At 31.6% G+C, this 21,110-nt stretch overlaps 4 protein-coding genes across 4 annotated transcripts; 1 reads left to right on the forward strand and 3 right to left on the reverse strand.

Annotated features, from left to right (window-relative positions):
* Positions 1 to 6,556: 6,556 nt before the first annotated feature.
* On the reverse strand, positions 6,557 to 8,353 carry HELRODRAFT_70609 (hypothetical protein; the record flags this gene model as incomplete). The annotated part of the gene is made up of 5 exons (XM_009032891.1): positions 6,557 to 6,642; positions 6,866 to 6,977; positions 7,493 to 7,563; positions 7,712 to 7,925; positions 8,273 to 8,353. Coding segments are annotated over 5 exons (564 nt in total), but the record flags the coding sequence as incomplete, so codon positions are not given.
* Positions 8,354 to 11,650: 3,297 nt separating this feature from the next.
* Positions 11,651 to 13,536, forward strand: HELRODRAFT_166413 (hypothetical protein; the record flags this gene model as incomplete). Its single annotated transcript, XM_009033343.1, has 6 exons — positions 11,651 to 11,720; positions 11,867 to 11,946; positions 12,119 to 12,272; positions 12,650 to 12,717; positions 12,864 to 12,972; positions 13,415 to 13,536. The coding sequence occupies 6 exons, from the start codon at positions 11,651 to 11,653 to the stop codon at positions 13,534 to 13,536; spliced, it is 603 nt and encodes a 200-aa protein (XP_009031591.1).
* Positions 13,537 to 14,313: 777 nt separating this feature from the next.
* HELRODRAFT_166414 (hypothetical protein) lies at positions 14,314 to 18,240 on the reverse strand (the record flags this gene model as incomplete). The annotated part of the gene is made up of 11 exons (XM_009033344.1): positions 14,314 to 14,415; positions 14,549 to 14,657; positions 14,879 to 15,062; positions 15,330 to 15,462; positions 15,637 to 15,747; positions 16,141 to 16,243; positions 16,420 to 16,487; positions 16,651 to 16,829; positions 16,997 to 17,066; positions 17,564 to 17,627; positions 18,128 to 18,240. The coding sequence occupies 11 exons, from the start codon at positions 18,238 to 18,240 to the stop codon at positions 14,314 to 14,316; spliced, it is 1,236 nt and encodes a 411-aa protein (XP_009031592.1).
* A 1,239-nt stretch (positions 18,241 to 19,479) lies between these two features.
* Positions 19,480 to 20,299, reverse strand: HELRODRAFT_166415 (hypothetical protein; the record flags this gene model as incomplete). The annotated part of the gene is made up of 3 exons (XM_009033345.1): positions 19,480 to 19,614; positions 19,881 to 20,008; positions 20,227 to 20,299. 3 exons carry the CDS (start codon positions 20,297 to 20,299, stop codon positions 19,480 to 19,482), a joined length of 336 nt encoding a protein of 111 aa, XP_009031593.1.
* Between the last annotated feature and the right edge of the window lie 811 nt (positions 20,300 to 21,110).

The raw sequence follows: 21,110 nt of genomic DNA on the forward strand, positions 1-21,110 counted from the left end.
AGCCACAGCACTACCATATTTCAAATCACTGGGGGGGCGAATGGCTGGCCCTTCCACTCGTATGACAGTCCCTATGTCCACCCACACGCTACTAATCAACACACCCCATATGAGTGCTTTTACGTGTTTGCGTGTGTTTCTTGGGAATAAGTAATATTGGCAGATTTATGGCAGATAAGAATTGTATATATATATTTGTATAAAAATATATAAATATATATACATAATATTTATATATATATATATATAATTATAGATATATTTTATATATAATATATATAGTAGTATATAAATATATATGTATATAGGAGATGAAGATGACGACGACGATAAGGAAGATGATAATGTTATCTTAATTCAACACAAGTGGCCATTGGGGATTATTAATATTACAATAGGCCAATATGATGACGACGATGGTGGTGGTGATGATTGTGATTATGATAGTGGTGGTGATGATTGTGATTATGATGATGGTGTTGGTGATGATGATAAAAGCTGATGATGATAAGTTTCGTGATATAAATGTCAGCTTTGAGAATGCTGATGATAATGGTGATGATGAATGATGATAATGATAACAATGATGGTGATGATGACGTGACGATGTTATAATTAGAAACAGCAAGATGACGATCATAAAATCTAGAAATTGATAAGTTCTTTTGGAGAGCCGGGCTGAATTTATTGCCAACAATCATCATCCTCATCTTCATCATCATCATCCCCATCATCATCATCATCATCACCATAATCATCATCATCTTCATCATCGTCATCATCATCGTCATTATCGACGTCATCATCATTATCATAACTGACATCATCGTCATCGAAGTTATCATCATCCCGTTATAATTAATATTTTATTCTTCTTTGTTACTGCTATGACTAGTATTGCGCTTCATAAATGTTTATATTATTATTAATAATAATAATAATTATTATTATTATTATTATTACCAACGTCATCATCATCATCGTCGTCGTTGTCAAAATTAATTAACGTCAAGTTTCTTATCGACCATATTGTTCGCTATCAGTTATTGTACATGTAAATTGTTGTTGTCATTATTATTATTAATTTATTATTATTATTTATTATTGTTATTATTAAATTAAATCATTTACAGGTGCGCATGTATTGATCTACGCAGATTCCAACTGCAAACAAATACCTTCCAGTATCACCTCTCTTCAAATCACTTCGTCCAGATATTGCCAACCGACGAGGGGATACCATTGAAATACTGGAATAAACAGTTTGCCACGAATCTAACTTCTCTAAATGTAAGAAATATAAAACATCAAAATACTTTCAAAATCTTAATTACAATTTGATAGACGAATAGAAAAGCTCAAAAATTAATGATAAATTCATTTGAAATTTCCCCGCTAGGTTTTTTTTAAATATTTTAAACTATTTTTAATTGGCCTGACCATTTTTGCAGAAGTTTAATTAATTTAATTAGTTCAAGTTTAATTAGTTAATTAATAAGTTTAATAGCATCGCCTTCTTACGCAATTTACACGACTTTAACCTAATTTAAGCTGATTCTATTTCTCTTTTTGTCCGTTTGAAATGTATGGCGAGCTCTGTGTAGAATACCTTTATGTAGTTTACATTATAAGTTTCGCCATTTTAACTTTATAATTACAATGTATGTTTCAGAAGTAAAATGAAAGGTCGCTCACATCATTGTCTGTATGTTGCTATCTGGCGACCGCTGATAATGCAGTTAAGAGGGAAGAGTGATGATAAAGCGATGACAGTTAAGTAATAATATTAATTATAATAATAATAATAATAATTAATGATAAAAAAAATAACAACATTAATAATTATAATCATAAATTTTATGTAAGTTTTATTAATATCATAATTTTCTAAATCATAATTTTGAGAGATGTCGTTTCAATTTCAAGGATTGTAGGATTTGTCTCATCTTCATCATCATCATCGCCTTCATCGTCGTCATCATCATCATCATCATCATTCAGATAATCATTATCAGTCATTTGATAACACATTCATGTACAGAAATACACGCACAAACACACACACACAAACACACAAATACTCCACACTACACACTCAACAAATATATTATAGTCTCTCAACTGTTAATTACATTTTTGTGTCATTAAACTTTATTCTCGCTTCTTCATCAGTGTCGCCAGCTTCATTTTCATCATCACCTTCATCAGCAGCTGGTTTTTTAGCAGTAGAAGCTTTTATAGCAGCTTCTTCAGCAACAGTAGCTGTAGTTTCAGCTGCAGTAGTGGCTATTGAAGTAGCTTCATGGGTGGTTTCTTCCGGAACTTCTCCGACCGGACTTAGCAAAAATTGAGACGGTATTGTCACTTGAGATTTAGCACGTGGTCTCTGTTGATGTTGTTGTTGATGTTGTTGTTGTTGCTGTTGTTTTAATATCTTGGAGTGTTGCGGATGTTGTTGACGCTGTTGTGGTTGGATCACGCCATCTTGGTCTGTTTCCGTGTTTTGCGTTGTTGTTGTTTGTTGTTGAAAGGACGGCTGGTAGAAGAGTCTTGGATCACGTTGGCTGGTGGGTTGTTTGTGTTGTTTGTTTGTGTTGTTTGTTTGTTTGTGTGTGTGTATAGTTGCTGTTTATGTGGTTGCCATTGTTACTGGAGTTTAAATTCATTAATTTTAATTCGTGCAATCATTAACTTCAACTATTAACTTATTTTTTATCAGAGAATCCGCAAACAAACAAACAAGCAAACCAAGCAAACAAACTAAACAAACAATGAGACCTGGATTTCAAATACATAGATCTAGCTCCTTTCAAAATACTATCTCTAGGTACTATGCTAAAGTATGGGGCGGCGGTTGTAGAAAACCGCTGATGTTGTTTGATGTTGTTGGTAAACTGGGGAAGGGTTAAGAACTGTGGTTGTTGTTGCTGCTGCTGCTGCAGCAGCTGCTGCTGTTGTTGCTGTGAATCTTGCGTTGTTATGGAAAGCATGGAAGCCTGAATGTGTCTGTCTTTGAGGAATTCTGCTTCCATTTGGTTTTCCGGGATGTCGTGATATTTCAAATCCCGATCCAGAATGTGCGAGATGACCTGGAGTGTTGTGTCGTGTGTGTGTGAGTTGTGTGTGAGCTGTGTGTGAGTTGTGTGTGAGTTGTGTGTGAGGTATGTGTGAGTTGTGTGTGAGTTGTGTGTGAGTTGTGTCATGCGAGCTGTGTGTGAGTCGTGTGTGAGTTGTGTGTGAGTCGTGTGAAGTTAATGATGATGTCGAGAACCATACCACATCACAGAATTTAAATCCACACCAGACACCAACCAGCCACATCACGCAAGCAAGCGCGAATATTAATACAGCACGATCAACTTACCAAATTAGGCTTGGACAAGGCCCTGTACATGCTGACAATTTCGTTGCGGGTCATACTTTCACCCCTGGACACCATACTTACTCTGGACACTCTTGAAGACCGGTGGCGGGCTGGTGTCGGGGCAGGAGAGACTTCGTAATCGTAGGCATTTGCTGTTTGAGGATTTTTTTTATGATCATCATTCTCATTTTCATTGTCGTCGTCGTCACCATCATCGTCACCATCATCATCATTATCACCATCATTATCATCTTCCTCATCATCCTCATCATCCTCATCATGATGACCTTGACCTTGTGTCAGTTCGTTCTTGACGTCATCAACGAGTTCGTCCTCCAGAGAACATTCATCTTCAGCTATCGGAACGAATGCATGGCTGTCCGAAAAAATTAATTAATCGGTCGGTTAGTCGGTTAAATAATTGGTTAATTAGTTGATTAATCGATTGATTGGTTGGTTAATTGATTGATTATAAACGGTTGATCAACCAGCCCGGTAACGTACTAATCAATCAACCAACCAATCAGCAATCAGTTACTCACTTAACCACGCCCATAGGCGGTTCGGGACCGAATTCTCTTCCGAGTACTGATTTGTATCGCCTGTTTATTATTGTTGTTGTTATTGATGATTAATTGATTGGTTGATTAATTAGTTGGTTAATTGATTGGTTGATTAATTGTCTAAATGACTGATTGTTTAAAAACAGTATTTTGATGGTTAATAATTGTTGACTACTACTACTACTACTATTAATATACTACTACTACGACTACAAATGACTATAATAATAATAACAACAACAATAATAATAATAACAATAACAATAATAATAATGAGAATACTTTAAAGCGATTTCTTTGTACGCTTCGATGAATTTTTCCTCCCTCGTCAAGTCTCGATTCAATAAAATTTTTTTCATAATTTCATCCAACTTTGTGCAGTATATCTAATTATGAACGTAATTATATCTAATTATGAACGTAATTAAATCGAATTATGAACGTAATTATATCTAATTATGAACGTAATTAAATCGAATTATGAACGTAATTAAATCGAATTATGAATGTAATTACTAAAAATAATTATCATTCAGCAATTATGACGAAATGTTACTGCGAGTATTCATTTCACTTCCGCTAGTGTATGTTTTCGCATAAATTAAGATGTGTATCAATCTTCATCAGTCTTTTTCTTGCGTTCGAAGCCGGTCAGTACGCTATAACGATCTGCTGTTCTAACCATTTGGCTATCACTGTAAACTTTATGATGATAATTTTAAAAGGCACGCACAGGTTACCTTCATTCTGTCTTTCTGATCCAATATAGCATCTACTGCAACTACCATCTTTTGGAACATCTGATGATGATGATGATGATGATGACGAAAATGATGATGATGATGATGATGGTGATGATGAGGAAGATGATGGAAGGATGTTGATGATGATGATGATTATTGTTTTGAATTCTCCTTTAATAATTTATCAACCAAAAATAAATATAACCACACGCGCACACACACGCACACACACACACACTACTATATGGTATAACTATTATACCATCTCGTTTCCCAACAATAATAATATCAATAATAATAATAATAAAATTAATAATAATAATAATAAATGACCATGTATTGGAATTCGGCCATCAGTGGGGTATCTTCATCATCTTTGCCAACGATTTTGCAGTACTTCACCAGGGGTTTAACTGTTATGCCCTGAGCGATTGTTGTTGTTGTGGTTGATGGTGGTGGTGTTGTTGATGCTGTTGTTGGTGGTGTTAATGTTGTTGTTGTTTTTGTTGGTGTTGTTGTTGGTGTTGTTGGTGTTGATATTCGACGAATTGTTATATTATATTTAGGTGACATTTTTTGACTTAATAACAAGTGTGTGTGTGTGTGTGTGTGTACATGTGACACACACACACAAACACACACACACAAACACACACAAACAAACACACACACACACAAACACACCTGCAAAAACACAGTAAAGATGATGACGGCAAATGTGCACGTGAGGAACAGGTTCTTAGTACTTGGTTCCAACTGAAGTGAATTGCACAGCGCGAAACATACAGCTCCTCTCAGGCCTCCGTACCACTTTTATATGAATAAATTAATAAATTTGCGTATTAATTGATGAATAAATTAATAAATTTGCATATGATAATTATCTACTCGCCATAATAAACTGGTCGGCCATTTTTATTTTTGGTCCGCTACTGAAGATGTTCACGAAAAGAGTCAATCCGAACACGCCTGGTGATGATGATGATGACGACGATGATGACGACGACGATGATGACGATGATGATGATGATGACAATGATGCTGTTGACATATTTGTTATGCAAACATACCTAGACATTCAAGCACACACGCACATATAAACGCACGCACACACACACACACAAAGACATACACAAACACACAATCACACACACACGTACACATTTATATACTCACTAACAACCCTAGCAAGCAAACACAAAGCAATGGTTGATAATATGAAGCCAGTTCCCCAGAAGTGCTCCGCCCGTACCAGCTCCAACCCAAGGAACAAGAACACAATTGAATCACAACACGATCTGAGTGGTAGTATCATCTCGTTTCGTTTCGTTTCGTTTCATAATGAATCGTTTCGTATTGTGATGTATTGTATTGTATTATCATAGTGCATAATATAGTAATGGTTTGTTCCTTATATACACATATAGAAATAGAAACAAACAAACAAACGTAACGAACAAACAAACACACACACACATACGTGCAAACAAACATACGTACAAACATACAAACCCAAGCATCTTAATGAAATACAAAACTGTGATGTACGACTTGCTGGATATGTTCTTAAATGCATAGTGGGCTTCCACTATACCACAGCCAATCAAACTGTATTTATTATTATTAATATTATTATTATAATTTATTATTATTATTATTATTATTTGTTATAATTTTTGTCAGTACTAATGTAATTTCGATATCTGATGTTGAATTTAAGATGTAATCAACGATGAATATAGGAACAATGATAAATGATTATGACGAGATTTTGGAGATGATGAAGACGACGACGACGATGCTGATGGTAATGGTGACGATGACAACAATGGTGTCGATGATAATGATTATAATAATGATGATGACGATGCTGGTGACGTCACTGATCACCTGATTATTCCTGACCAATGAAATAGCTCAGCGCACAAGTAAGACATGTATGCCATCGTCAATATAGCAAGCGGTTCAGCCACTGCAAGTTATGATGATGATGGTGGTGATGGTGATGATGATGATGATGATGATGATCATTATCACCATCAAATCGTCGTCGTCATCATCGTTGTTGTTATTATTACTATCACGATCATCATCATTGTCGTCATCGTCGTCACCATCATCATCATCATCCTCGTCATCCTCCTCCTCATCATCATCATCATCAGCCTCATCATCATCATCATCATCATCATAACCTCTCACGTGTGACGTCACTCGAGTAATTAGGCAAGTAGCTATACCGAATAGGATACCGATTGACAGACCGCCGAGACTGACGGTAAAGAAGGAGAATATCCCAATGACGACCTGAAGAATTATGTACATACGTGTGTGTATGTATGCGTGTATGTGTCTTTCTATTTGTGTATGTGTAAATATTTGTGTGTGTGTGTATGTGTGTATGTGTGTGTGTGTATGATTTCAGTTGAATTGAACCTTTGCAACAACCATCAGACATATTTGAAATATTTCACGAATTAAGTTTAAAGTTTTAATGCACAAACATATAATTCACATGTCAGCGAACATACAAACATACACATACATACAATCAAACATACAAACGAACATACAAATATACAACCATAAACACAGGCATACAGACGCATACAAAAACACACACACACAAACATACAGACAAACCCATGTACGTACATACAAATAAAACATGAATTGATGAATTGATGAATTGACAGACTAATATATCGATCGACTGGTTGAATAAATAAATGAATGAACGAATGAACGAACGAACAAATGAATGAATAAATGAACGAACGAACGAATGAATAAATGAACGAATGAATAATTGATTGACAGACCTCAGTTGGATGAATATTGGGTGTTTTAGTGAATGCCTCCATCGTGTTATACAACACAATCGTTACTGCATCTGTAGATGTGGTAGCAGTTGTAGTAATGGTAGTAGTTGTAGTAGTGGTAGTAGTAATAGTAGTAGTAGTAAAAACGGCAGTAGCCAACCAACAAACTACTCAATCAACCAACCAACCAATCAACCAACCAACAACAAACCAACCAACCATTCAATAAAGACTCTCCAAAGACCAAAAAGTAAAGAACTTCATTAACGCCGACATCTTGAAAAATGGCTAAGACGGCCACCGGATCGACTGCTACGATCAGTGCGCCGAAGAGAAGGTACTCTAATTTAGTCACGTGGGTATCTCCGAATGCGCCAGCTACGGCCAAACCGTAAAGAGCGAAGCCGATTATTATGAAGTTTATTACTGTTCCCTGTGTGTGTTTGTGTGTGTTTGTGTGTGTGTGTGAGTGTCTGTGTGTATTTGTGTGTGTGTTTTTATATTTATTGTATACTTTTAAGACTTTTAATTTATATATTTCATTTGCGTTTCATTGTTTTGAATGGTTAATTTTACGTTAATTTCGTCTATAATTTAATTAAACTAAAGATTGAGCGAGGTCAAGAAATTAATGAAAATTAATGAATGAATGAATAAACGACAGAAAGAATGAATAAATGAATGAGTGAATGAATAAATGAATGAATGATTGATGGGTAGTTGAAATATGTAAATAGAAACAGGAAGCGGAAGTAGAAATCACAATATGATCAAACCAACCACAACGGCATAGAGCAAAATCGTTCCGATGTTCTCTCTGAATGCATGGTTGTCCAATGTAAAAGAAGCCTCCAAAACTATTCTTTAAATATAATTATAATTATATTATAATATTGAAATAATAATTATAATTATAAGTTGCAGTCATCATATAATATTGAAATAATAATTATAATAATTATTGTTGTTGTTGTTTCTTTAGAGTTCTAAGTTTACAAACGTTTGATAACGTTTATCCTTTTATCGCATTTGTTTGTTCAGCCAGTTATTTACTTTTTTTAATTAATTCATTCATTCACTCAATCATTCACTCATTCATTCATCAATTTATTTACTCAATCGTTCACTCATTCATTCATTCACTCATTCATTCATTCATTCATTCTAACGGAGGAAGTAAGAATAGAAAGAAAGTTCGAGGCTCCAGGCGGAATGACTCATCTACACCCGACTGGAAACTATAAATAATTATTTTGAATTAATAATAGATAAATAATTATTATTATTATTAATCATTAATCATTAATTCATTTATTCATTCATTCATCCATTCATTCATTCATCCATTCATCTTTATAACATCTTTATAAAATATTACTGTAATATTGCACCAGCCGCCGTTCCGATCATTATCAAGACACTGCAAACATTAATATTAATAACATTATTATTATTATTATTTTTATTAGTAGTAGTAGTAGTAGTAGTAGTAGTAGTAGTAGTAGTAGTAGTAGTAGTAGTAGTAGTAGTAGTAGTAGTAGTTATAATGGATAACTATCATAAATTGAGTATTAACCACGACTCTGGAATAAAGTTGGGCAAGTATGGAACGTGATGGAAGCCTGTTAGTGATGATGATGATGATGACGACGATGGTGATGATGATGACGATGGTGATGATGATGACGATGGTGATGATGATGACGATGGTGATGATGATGACGATGGTGATGATGATGACGACCAACCACCCAACCAAACAACCATCCAACCAACCGACCAGCCAACCAACCATCCAACCGACCAACCAACCAGCCAACCAACCATCCATCCAACCGACCATCTAAACAACCGACCAACCAATCTTAATCAATCCAGCAATTAGTACGAAGAATGCAATCTGTAGCATGGGACTAATGTATTCCAATTTCCAAGAGGCCAGTGAAACGCCGTGACCGTTATTATGATCAGTTCCATTGGATGAATTTGATGGTGAAGATGAAGATGATGATGAAGATGAAGGTGATGGGGACCCGATAGATGGCGCAAAATATAAATTTATTATCAAAATTGTTATTTGAATTAGAGGAGTCAAGTTCGGCAATCGAAGAGTCATTTTCTCTAAATTTTAATTTTTAAAATTGAAAAAAAGTCTTTCAATTGTATTTATTGTTTATAACTATTTAAAAATATTCAAAAATATTTAAAAATAATTTTAAAAATTTGAAAATTTTTAAATATGCCTTCATTTACAGGAACGTAAAAATAGTGTCAAATAATTATACACTATCTAACAATATATCTATCTGTTTGTTTGTTATTCTGTCTGCCTTACTACAAAATTTTCAAGTGTTTATTCTCATACATACTTACAAACAAACAAACCTACAAACCTACATACATACATACATACATACATACATACATACATACATACATACATACATACATACATACATACATACATACATACATACATACATACATACATACATACATACATACATACATACATACATACATACATACATACATACATACATACATACATACATACATACATACATACATACATACATACATACATACATACATACATACATACATACATACATACATACATACATACATACATACATACATACATACAAACACACACATATACATACACACACACATTTCATTTGCATTTACATTACACTTGAGTTCCATTTAAGTTGCAAACGATTTCAAAAATATATTATCACATCAATAAATAATAACCTGCCTATAAAATTGAAGTAGACTGGTAAATAATAAATTATATAACAGTATATATGTATGAAAGAATGTTTGTTTGTTTGTATGTATTTATGCGAATGTATGTATCATTTTATAGCTTGAATGGGCAACTTATTTATGAAGTTTAACACACTTATTTTATGACGACTTTGTCAAAGTCATGTGAAAAAAATCATGATTAGTTATTTAAAATATAAAATCACACGCACGCACACATACACACACACAAACAAACACAAACACACGCACAGGCATAGGACAGGTAAGAACCATTTTTAAGCCAGGGCCAGATAACATATAACCAGATATTTTCACATCAAAATTTAAAAAAAATTTGTGGTGAGCCAAAAATAAATCGCCAAATTTTTATTTTAAAGAAAGCCCCAGAGCCCCGTTTTTGAAGTATCTCCCACTTTATAGAATCCCAAAAGACACTTCTGATCTTGACTTTTTCTAGGGTCCCCCGTCAAGGTTGTTGGCTCTTCTGTCAAAGCTTAAACAATTTCAAAATTTTGACTTTACGTCAAAGCTGTCTAGATCCGCCCCAGAACACAAAAAGTTATATAATAATTATATATATATAATATCTTCATAATAATTGAGTAATTCAAATTTCAAAGTCGACAGTGACCTCCACTCGATATGTTAATTTAATGATTTCATTATAACCTTCTTATTTTTCGACAGCTTAAAATTATTTAAATGAATTGAGGTTTCGTTCTTCCTGATAGATTCGATTTTCATCCAAAACTTGAAATGTAACTCATTTTCTAACGTTTGCTCACTCACTCACTCACTCGCTCACTCACTCACTCACTCACTTACTCAATCACACTCTCACTTACTCAATCACACTCTCACTTACTCAATCACACTCTCACTCACTCAATCACTCACTCATCTCATCCAGCCAGATTCGCAGTCTAACTTAATAAATCAGGGTAAAAAAATAAATGAAACATCATTCAACCAACTCTCTCCATATTCAACAGTCATAGAACGCTTCAGTCCTTTTGATATGTTCAAAAATTAATACGATATTAAATGACATTTCTGTGACAGTTATAAAAAAAACTCAATAAAACTCTCTAGAATGCATCCATGAATATAGATGATAATTCAATTTATACAAACATCTATCTTAATTACTTTTAATTAATTACTTAATTTATTAATCGATTAATTAATTGATTAATTGATTAATTGATTAATTTCTATGATATGATATTTACAACCTAGGTATTAATAAATTTATTAAATAGTCGCTAGGCTTACTATTAAACAAATAACAATCAGTCCAATTAAACTTACGTTTAAATTTTTCGTCGGCGTATTAAAAAACCATAAGAATTCCTGAAATTAGGAATCTAGGTTAAGATGTGGTTCATGTATGCCATTTCGTGGGCTGGCTTCTTGGTGCAGCTGACTGTCATCACTCTCTCCATTGGTCGACAATTTATTTTTAAATTTTTTACTAATTTTTTAATAAAGTTATAAATTGAAACAATAAGTATAAAAATAAGATAAGACCATAAGATAGATCTTAAAATCATAATTCATAGTTATATCAATTTTAAAAATACCATGTTACAGCGGCTGGTCTCTTCTACCTTGCAGAGTTAGTTGAAGAATTCACAGTCATATCTGGCAAAATCATCAGATACATCAATTATGTCAGTGTAATTCACTAATTTTAATTAATTCCTAATTGATTAAATAACACTATTAACAAACATTACGCTAACTAAATAGTAAATAGAGACACACATTAAAATTTTAAAAACCTTACTGGCAGAAATTACTACTAAACTGACGCTAATTCCTCATCAATCATACCCAACACAGTGTACAGCTTTACTAATGGTATGTCACATATTCTTTGAAGAGTTACCGACTTCATTGCTAGTGTCGTGCTTACTATCGAATCTCATGTACCATCTCGTTTTGCAAACTTTTCCGTTCATTCAGTTGTCATCTCCATGGTTCATATTATCATTTGGTTGGTTGGTTGGTCTTTTTTTTATGTTTTAAGTTTTTGTAGTCTATGTTTTACCTAATGGCTCATACATATACCCAAGATAAATAATTATTTTTTAATTGAAAAATTTTGCAAAAACAATAAAGTCTATGATTCAGCAAATAACAATTGTTCATCTATTCACCATCTATTATTTTATTATTATATTATTATTATTTTTACACCAACTACTAAATGTAATCTGTTATTATTGCATCTGCTGATAACACTAATGCCATTAAAAAGAACATTTTAATTCATTCATTTATTCATTCATTCATTCATGTTATTTATTTATATTATTAATTATTATTATATTTTATTTATATTATTTATTTATTATTATTTTTATTTTTCAGGTCTCCTGATAGTTGAGCACTATTTGGCATTCTCTCATTTCACAGATCACCAATACACATTCTCCGAAGTGACTTTTATGTTTATTTCTATTATAATATTATTATTATTCGCTATTACCGTCCATAATTTATTTTTATTCATTTAATTTGTTTGTGTGCTTTTTCTGTCTGTTTTTATACAAATATAATCATCACACACTCACATACTCATAAGGTGCTGGGTTTCTTCACAATAAACCTATGGCTGGTTCCTTTAGCACTGTTTGTTTCATTGTCAGCCAGTGATAATGTTCTACCTACATCCATTACTCCTGAAAGAATTGGTTAAGAATTTGTGTATATGTGTGTCTACATATATATATATATGAGTGTGTCTGTGTTGTATACGTCTAGGTATTCAAGTGTGTGTGTATGTATGTATGTCAGTATGTATGTATGTATGTATGTTCAAATGGGAATGTTTTCAATATCCAAAAATAACGAAAAACTTCAGTTGCTAAACATTTACAAGAATACATAAACGTCTGCTTATTCATTACATTCCTCTCCTCAGTATTCTTCAGAAGCATCAACAACAAACACACAGTGCATGTGAGTACACACGTGAAACAAGGCATCACACACACACACACGTACGCATGTGATAAGCGCGGATCTCCCTGCATTCGAATGCGGTCACTGCTCACACCGACGGGCCAACCAATTATAAATAGACAAATTAACACCTAACTAAACTAACGTAACACAATAACTTTCTAACATCAGATAACGATTCCGACATAGTTACGAGTTATTTCCAAAGGAAAGGTAAAAAGTATGGATTGCTGTACTTCTTGAAGTCCGCTCAAGATTCCATACTGCCGCAGAGAGTTAAAAAAGCATTTTGAATCAAATAAGGAGGAAGAACAGGACGGAAAGATGACATTTGAATTTTTAATCATTTCATTTCATTTTATGTTTAGCTATTTGTTTCAATACATTCGTACATGTACACAGAACACACATACATAAACACACACACGCATACATACATATATACACGCACACAATGCATACGAACGTACAAGCATCATTGAGGACAAAAATTGTTTTGAAATTATTTTTGTTTTGTTAAGCTTTTATTTCGGCTTTCAACAGGTAGGATCGCAATTTTGGTACATAAAAATCAACACAGATACATTTTATGAAGCAACAAATACTTCTATAAGCACATATACCATTATACACACAAACATGCGTAAGTATAGATACACACACATACGTACATGCAAGCAAACATATGATAGTAAAATACAAGTCTTTCCCTTTTTATTGCTACAGTTACAAAATATAATTGCATGAATAGTTTAATAAGCTTTTTTGCGATAGGTTGAATAAATAAAGATAAGTTTATTTGTAAATGGAATGTTTATTTTTATTATTTATTAGTTGAATTTTATTAAATTTTAAAATTGCTCTTACATCAAAATACTTTTCAATATTACAATCATAGCACATATCCAAAGGTTTTATGTTTAATAAAAATTATGTCGGTATATATATTGCATGTATGTATGTATCTGTGTGTGTGTATGTATGTATGTATAAGTATGTGCTTTTTGTATGAGTTTATGTATATATAACAGAACCATGGTGAAAAATAACGAAGTAGCTCCAACGTTCAATTACATCAAAGATAGTTCTTGCCTACATTGCATTAGCAATGATTGCAATCTAATGTACAATGCATTTTCCGGGCTATGTGTAACTGATAGGATATCGTTCGCCTGCGTCAACAAAAAGAGTTAATTTATTTTTAATATTATTATTTTCATTATTATTTGTATTATGAATTATTATTTGACAAACACCGCACACACACACGCACACACACACACCAGATAAGATACATATGGTCACCTTTTCAAGGCATTTCAGAGCCTCAATACGTTGCATTTGGTATAGATAGATCTTTCCCAGTTTAACAAGAAAGTGCCCAAAATTAGGATTGGGATCTTTCAGATAAAATCTAATTAATTAAGCAATTAATTAATTAATTAGCTTATTAAGCAATCAAAATGATTAAATAATTAATCATTTTATCCAATCTATATAGTGGCTCATGTATAAAATTGATTTATTACAAACAAAGCTAATATGAAAGAAATAAATTAAGATTATACAAATCATAAAAATATTCATACTAATATTATTAATGATGATAAAATATAGAAATTATTTTCCACTAACTGGTAGATGGGGATCAACTTTTCGCCGTAGTAGCAGGCTTCAGACCAGAGCTCTAATTCTATGCAGATCTCAAAGGCTTCATCCAATGATCTGAATATGTGAATGTTAATCGGTGAATAGGTATCAAGCAGTTTGCTGAAACATTCCCTCCTATGTTCGCCAAGTTCTTCAGTAACTTCTCTACCTGAAAAAGTATACGAAGTTATGAGTTTATACTCAATTAATTCATCAATTAAACTATAATTAATTAACTAATTAATTAATTCACTCGTAATCAAGATTGAGACACACACGTTATTATCATGTAAATTCTACACGCACATATACACACATACACACACAAAACATATATATATATATATATATATAAATATTTATATATATATAAATAATTGAAAATATAGTTAAGTTAGAACTATCCAAATGGGAAGAATGTAATCTAAACGTTTACCTTTCAAAAGATCAAATGACTTTTTAACTGCCTCCAAATCATCTTTAAAAGATTTGAAAAGACCACAGGCATCATCATTGCTATTATCATTTTGGCCAGTTCCCAAACATCTTACAGTCAACATGTTTCTTTCCTATTTATGAACAATATAACGAATAATACTACTAACAATAATTATCATTATTATTTTCACTCTAACAGTAATAATAATAATAATATCAGTAGCAATAAGAAGAAAGCGTTAATGATAATAATATACATACATTATATAAGAAACTGAAGCATAATACTAGTAGATACTGCCAACCATTTCGTGGTCATTACAGGCTTCACATTCACAGTGGAAGAAGTATGTCCTTAGTAAGTGTTCTCTTCTACCCTCTCTATGGTTCATTAAATCAACGTAGCTCATGTACAACTGCGTGTGTGTGTGCGTGTGTGTGTGTTTATGTATGTGTGTTTGTGTATGTATTTGTGTGCGCGTGTTTATTTGAGTGTGTGTGTGTGTGTTTATTATATTATACGACAAAAAAAGTGTGTGTACACATGTTTGTTGCATTGAAAGAGAAAGAAAGATAGATTATAAAAACAAAAGTAGACAGAGAGAGAGTGAAAAGAGAGAGAAAGAGAGAAGAGAAAAATAGAGTGAGAAAGAAAAGGACAGAAAAAGCGAAAGACAAAGAAAACGAGAAACAAAAGAAATTAGTTAGAAGAAAAAAGTTAGAAAAGTTAGAAGTTAGAAAAGTTAGAAGTTAGAAAAAAAACATCAAAAATAAGAAAACAGCAGAAGCATACGGAACAACATGCTTACGCGATCTCCCATGCTAACGTCCTTCAGGCATTTCACCACCATATTTATTCCATTGAAAGTGATGACACAGTTCGGTCTGCAGCTATGGTCTATGATGGATGGGCTGGGGAGAATTTTGTTTCTGGTTTACTAATTTAATTTTTTTTAACAAATTTAACTTTGTTAATTTATTCGGTTTTTTTTATTTGCTTATTTAATCATTGTCGCAACAAACAATCATGTAAACACACACACACACACACACACACACACGCACATAAACAATGTTGATTGACTGACCCGAGATAAAATCCAGTGCCTATATTATTTAAATCCTCATCTAATATTGAGTAACTATTAACCACCATCTGAAATGAAAAAATTTTGCTAAAAAAAACGAATAGAGAGAAGAAAGGTAAAAATTTAGAAAACAAAGCCATAGAAATGTCTAAATTTGATAAAACAAAGACAATTAATTTATCAATGTAGAAAACCGCTTACCAAAAAACCAGGAAAAAAAATTACACACACCTTACCAAAAGTCTCTAACAACATACCAGGGTTCTTCAATTCTACGGCATCACTCTCACAACCATCACCACTACAACCAATGTTAGTATCTCCATTCCTGCTGATGAAGTGTTTAATTTCAACAGCCCTCTTCATAAAGGTGCTCATCGCTTTTTCACTTTGCTTTATCTCATCGACGTCTGAATGGAAGGAGCAGTAGAAATTAATAAAAACAAATTAAGATAATAATATTTATAATTATGACACTATAATTAATAATAATAATAATGATGATTATGATAATTATTATGATAACAATTAATTAATAATTTCATAATTTTAAGTAAAAAAAAAATTGGAACCTTACGAGACATCAGATGTGAGTAATTTCTCTCTATTCCCAGTACCTCCTGCATTTCACTGCGACCTTTTTCTGACTTTGTTAAAAATAATTTCTCTTCGATTAACAAGAATTAAAAAGTTTTTATACTTAAATTAACTAGATTTAACTGAACTTGTTTCAGAATTATTATAACAAACAAACAAATTTAATTATTTTTTTCTATAAAATAATTAATAATTAATTTTATATCATTATAATTAATAAATGAATAACAAAGTAGACCTGTGAGTATTGATGAAGCCTATATAGCATGTGTGTATATTCATCCAGCCTGTGTTTTTGACTATCTACCATTAGTTTGCATTCAAATTTATGAAATTTCCAATCGCTTTTCTAAATAAGATGAACATTTTTTGGGAAAGTTAGAAAAACAGATATTTTTCAATGTAAAAATTATTAAAAAAACTACAAAGAATCCCAAAGTAGATTAGGTAATAACTCTTTTAGTAATTAATAATAGTTATATAATTTAATTAATGAAAGTTATAATTTATATTTAGTAATAATTACAAATTTAGAAGTGAACACTACCTGGCAATTTCTGCAACAGTACCTCATGTACTTACATTTAGAACAAGATTTTAGATGTGTCGAGCTAGAAATGTAGACAAATGATTAGTTTTATTTATTAATTATAACTGAGAAATGAAAATAATGCTAAATAAGTTGTTTGAAATCATATTTTAATTAGTTAGAAAGAGCATCTAGCACTGTTTTTAACTGAACTAAATTTACAATATCGTCAAAATCATGACATATATTATATACTTGTAAGTTTCCTAGCACTTATCTCAATTTTAGCAATGAGAACACTTATTAACATTTAATCTTTATGTCATTAACTGGTTAACTCTTACAGTTTTAACACCTTAGTAATTAGTTTTATTTTAAGTTGTTAAAACTTACTTACTTAGTGATTTAGTCTTATTTATAAATTATATTAATTAATTATTTATTAACAAACAAACATGCTTATATCACAATTATATATTGTTTAATCTACTAAAATACATCATTGATTATAAATTAATATAGTTAATTTTTTAAACACAGTAAAACAATTAAAATCAAATTAATAAAAAAAAACTAACCAACCAAACAAAACAGTGATCACAGTGACGGAACTTAGCATCGGCACTCAGCAGATGAACGTACGGTGAGAAAACTCCGACGGTTTCTGCCTTTTTAAAATCTTTATTGGCTGCCATTTTCCAAATTTAAAAAATAATCACAATTATATAATTATAAAATTTTTTTAAAAACTTCGCGAAAATTAAATATCGCTTAGCAAAGAAACTTAAACATTTCCTAATAATAAAGAGGAGACCAAAAGAAAGGTACTTTATATCTACCGTAAAAATTCAAACCAATGGATTAGCTGTTCTGTCAACCAACCAACCATCCAACCAATCAGGCAGCAAACCAACCAACCAATCAAACATATAATATATGTAGATATACATATATTTTTTATTAATTTATTTAATATACCGTAAATTAACTCACTTCGGGCATCATCAACATTGTTTTGCATTATAGTTGGATTTTTTTTAAATTTTAATTGAATAAATGAAAAATATCTTAAATTGTTACATATTTTATTGCGATATAACAATTTTGACAGAAAAACACCAAAATAGTAGACTTCTGGTATATTTACAAGTATCCACACATATATATTTAACAGTCCTAAGACAGTCTATCAAAAAACATTGATTTATTAAGTAATAAGAGTAGTTGTAACCAATATATATGTACATATATATAAATATATTGTTGATGAAAATCACAGCATGTTAGTTAGCTAAGATAGTTAGTTAATCAATATTATATATATATATATATATATATATATATATATATTATATAATATTAAATAATATATATATTATATAATATTAAATAATATATATATATTGAATTAAGACGATTAAGACTGTCAGAAATGTCAGGTTGTGATTTTCATCAATAATTATATATATATATATATATATATATATATATATATATATATATAATTTTATAACCAAGTGAGGAATAATGAATACACAAACTATGTTAACTCGTGCCTATCAGCAAATTAGACTAATTCAAGTGCATGAGTAAAAAAAAATAATTATATATATATAATATATATATATATAATTATATATATATATAATGAGGATAATATCATTTTTACTGTTAGCGCAAATATGTTAAGTCAAATTAGTACATATAAATATAAAATCCTATACATTGTATTCTCCTTCTATATTTATATATATAGAAACTGAAGAAACGTTTTCAATAATATAAATACACAAACACACACACACACACACACACACACACACACACACACATACATAAACAAACAAACATGCCTATACAGGCATGTCTGGAGACATAAACAAACTTATACACATACATATTCATTTATAACAGTCAAAAGAACGAATTCGTCTCTAAAGAGGGAATTCAGCTGCGTCATCGTCGGACTCATCACTTTCGTCATCTTCCTCTTCCTCTTCTTCCTTTAATGGCGGCGCAGGTAGTAACGGTGATGTGGATGGATCGGATTTCGTAAAATATAATGTTATCTGTGTGTGTTTGTTTTTGGGTATGTACAGAACATGTCTTTTGTTTGTTTGTTTGTGTGTATGTATGTTCACGTCTTTCGTTTGTTCGTAGGTTTTTACAGATGTGTCGCTGAGTATGTGTGTGTGTGTGCGCAAATTTGTGTGTGTGCATGTGTCTGTTTGTATCTGTATGGATGGCTAACTGGAAAAACAATCGTTTTCCGTCTGGTGCCTAAAAGATTCAAACATTTTGAAAATATAAATTCCAAGAACTCCATTCATCTTACTGAAAAATCGGTAGGGAATATTCTATTCTGCTTATCTTTAATGGCCTTGTCCAGATCCCTTTTTTTCAATGTCAAGGTCAAATAAGTATTGGCCGGAAGTGGTAGCGATGATGACAATGATCTCGTAGCTGATGGTGTAAAATCATTATTTTGTGATCTCTAATTAAAATTTTACCCTCTCTCTCTCTCCCTCTCTCTCTTTCTTCCCCCCCCCCCCTTTCTCTCTCATCTCTCTCTCTCTCTCTCTCTCACAATATCAACAAACAACAACAACAATAATAATATTAATAACAACAATAATAATCATAATTTTCCCAAACCGATAATAAAAAATAACAATAATAACCACAGGAAGAATAATCATCATCGTTATTGTTATTATTATTATTTCTGGACTTTAACTTTGGCGAAACATTCATTTTTTTATGATGATGAATGTTGTTGACGTTATTATCATTATTATTATTATTGTTGTTGTTGTTATTACTGTTGTTATTATTGTTATTAATGTTGTTATTGTTGTTCGGCACAGTTAGCTGCTGAAGTGGATGGATTAGAAAATGAAAAGTTATATCAAATTGATTCAACTACCATCTGACTAGAATGCATACAAACATCACATATACACACATATAAATATACATATATATGAAGGGAGATAAGGAAAGAGAGAGAAAAAAAGAGAGAGAGAGAAAATATATACACACTAATATTTTTTATAGATATTTTTTAAAAAGTTTGCATTGTTTAACATTTTCAGCAATTAATTATTATTTATCACTATAGTTGAATTTCTTTTTATTAGTATTACTACTAGTACTACTGTCGCTTTTTTATGCTACTACCACTACTACTACAACTACTACTATATTACTACTACTACTACTACTACTACTACTACTACAACTGCCTACTACTACCTACTACAACTACTACTGCTACTACTACTATTACTATTACTACTACAACTATTACTACACCACCACTACTACTACTACTACTACTACTACTGCTACTACTACTACTAAAATTACTTATAACAAATTTAAATTTATTAACATCTACAGAAATTATATAAGAAAATAGAATCAACAAAAAAATGCAGACTACTTTTTGGCTTTCCACACCGAAACTTTTAAATATTTGTTGCTGTTGTTGCTGCTGACGTTGTTGTTGCTGATGTTGTTGTTGATGTTGTTGTTGTTGATGTTGTTGTTGTTGATGTTGTTG

This window comes from Helobdella robusta, assembly GCF_000326865.2.
Source record: "Helobdella robusta unplaced genomic scaffold HELROscaffold_9, whole genome shotgun sequence".
Classification (NCBI taxonomy): Eukaryota; Metazoa; Annelida; class Clitellata; order Rhynchobdellida; family Glossiphoniidae; genus Helobdella; species Helobdella robusta.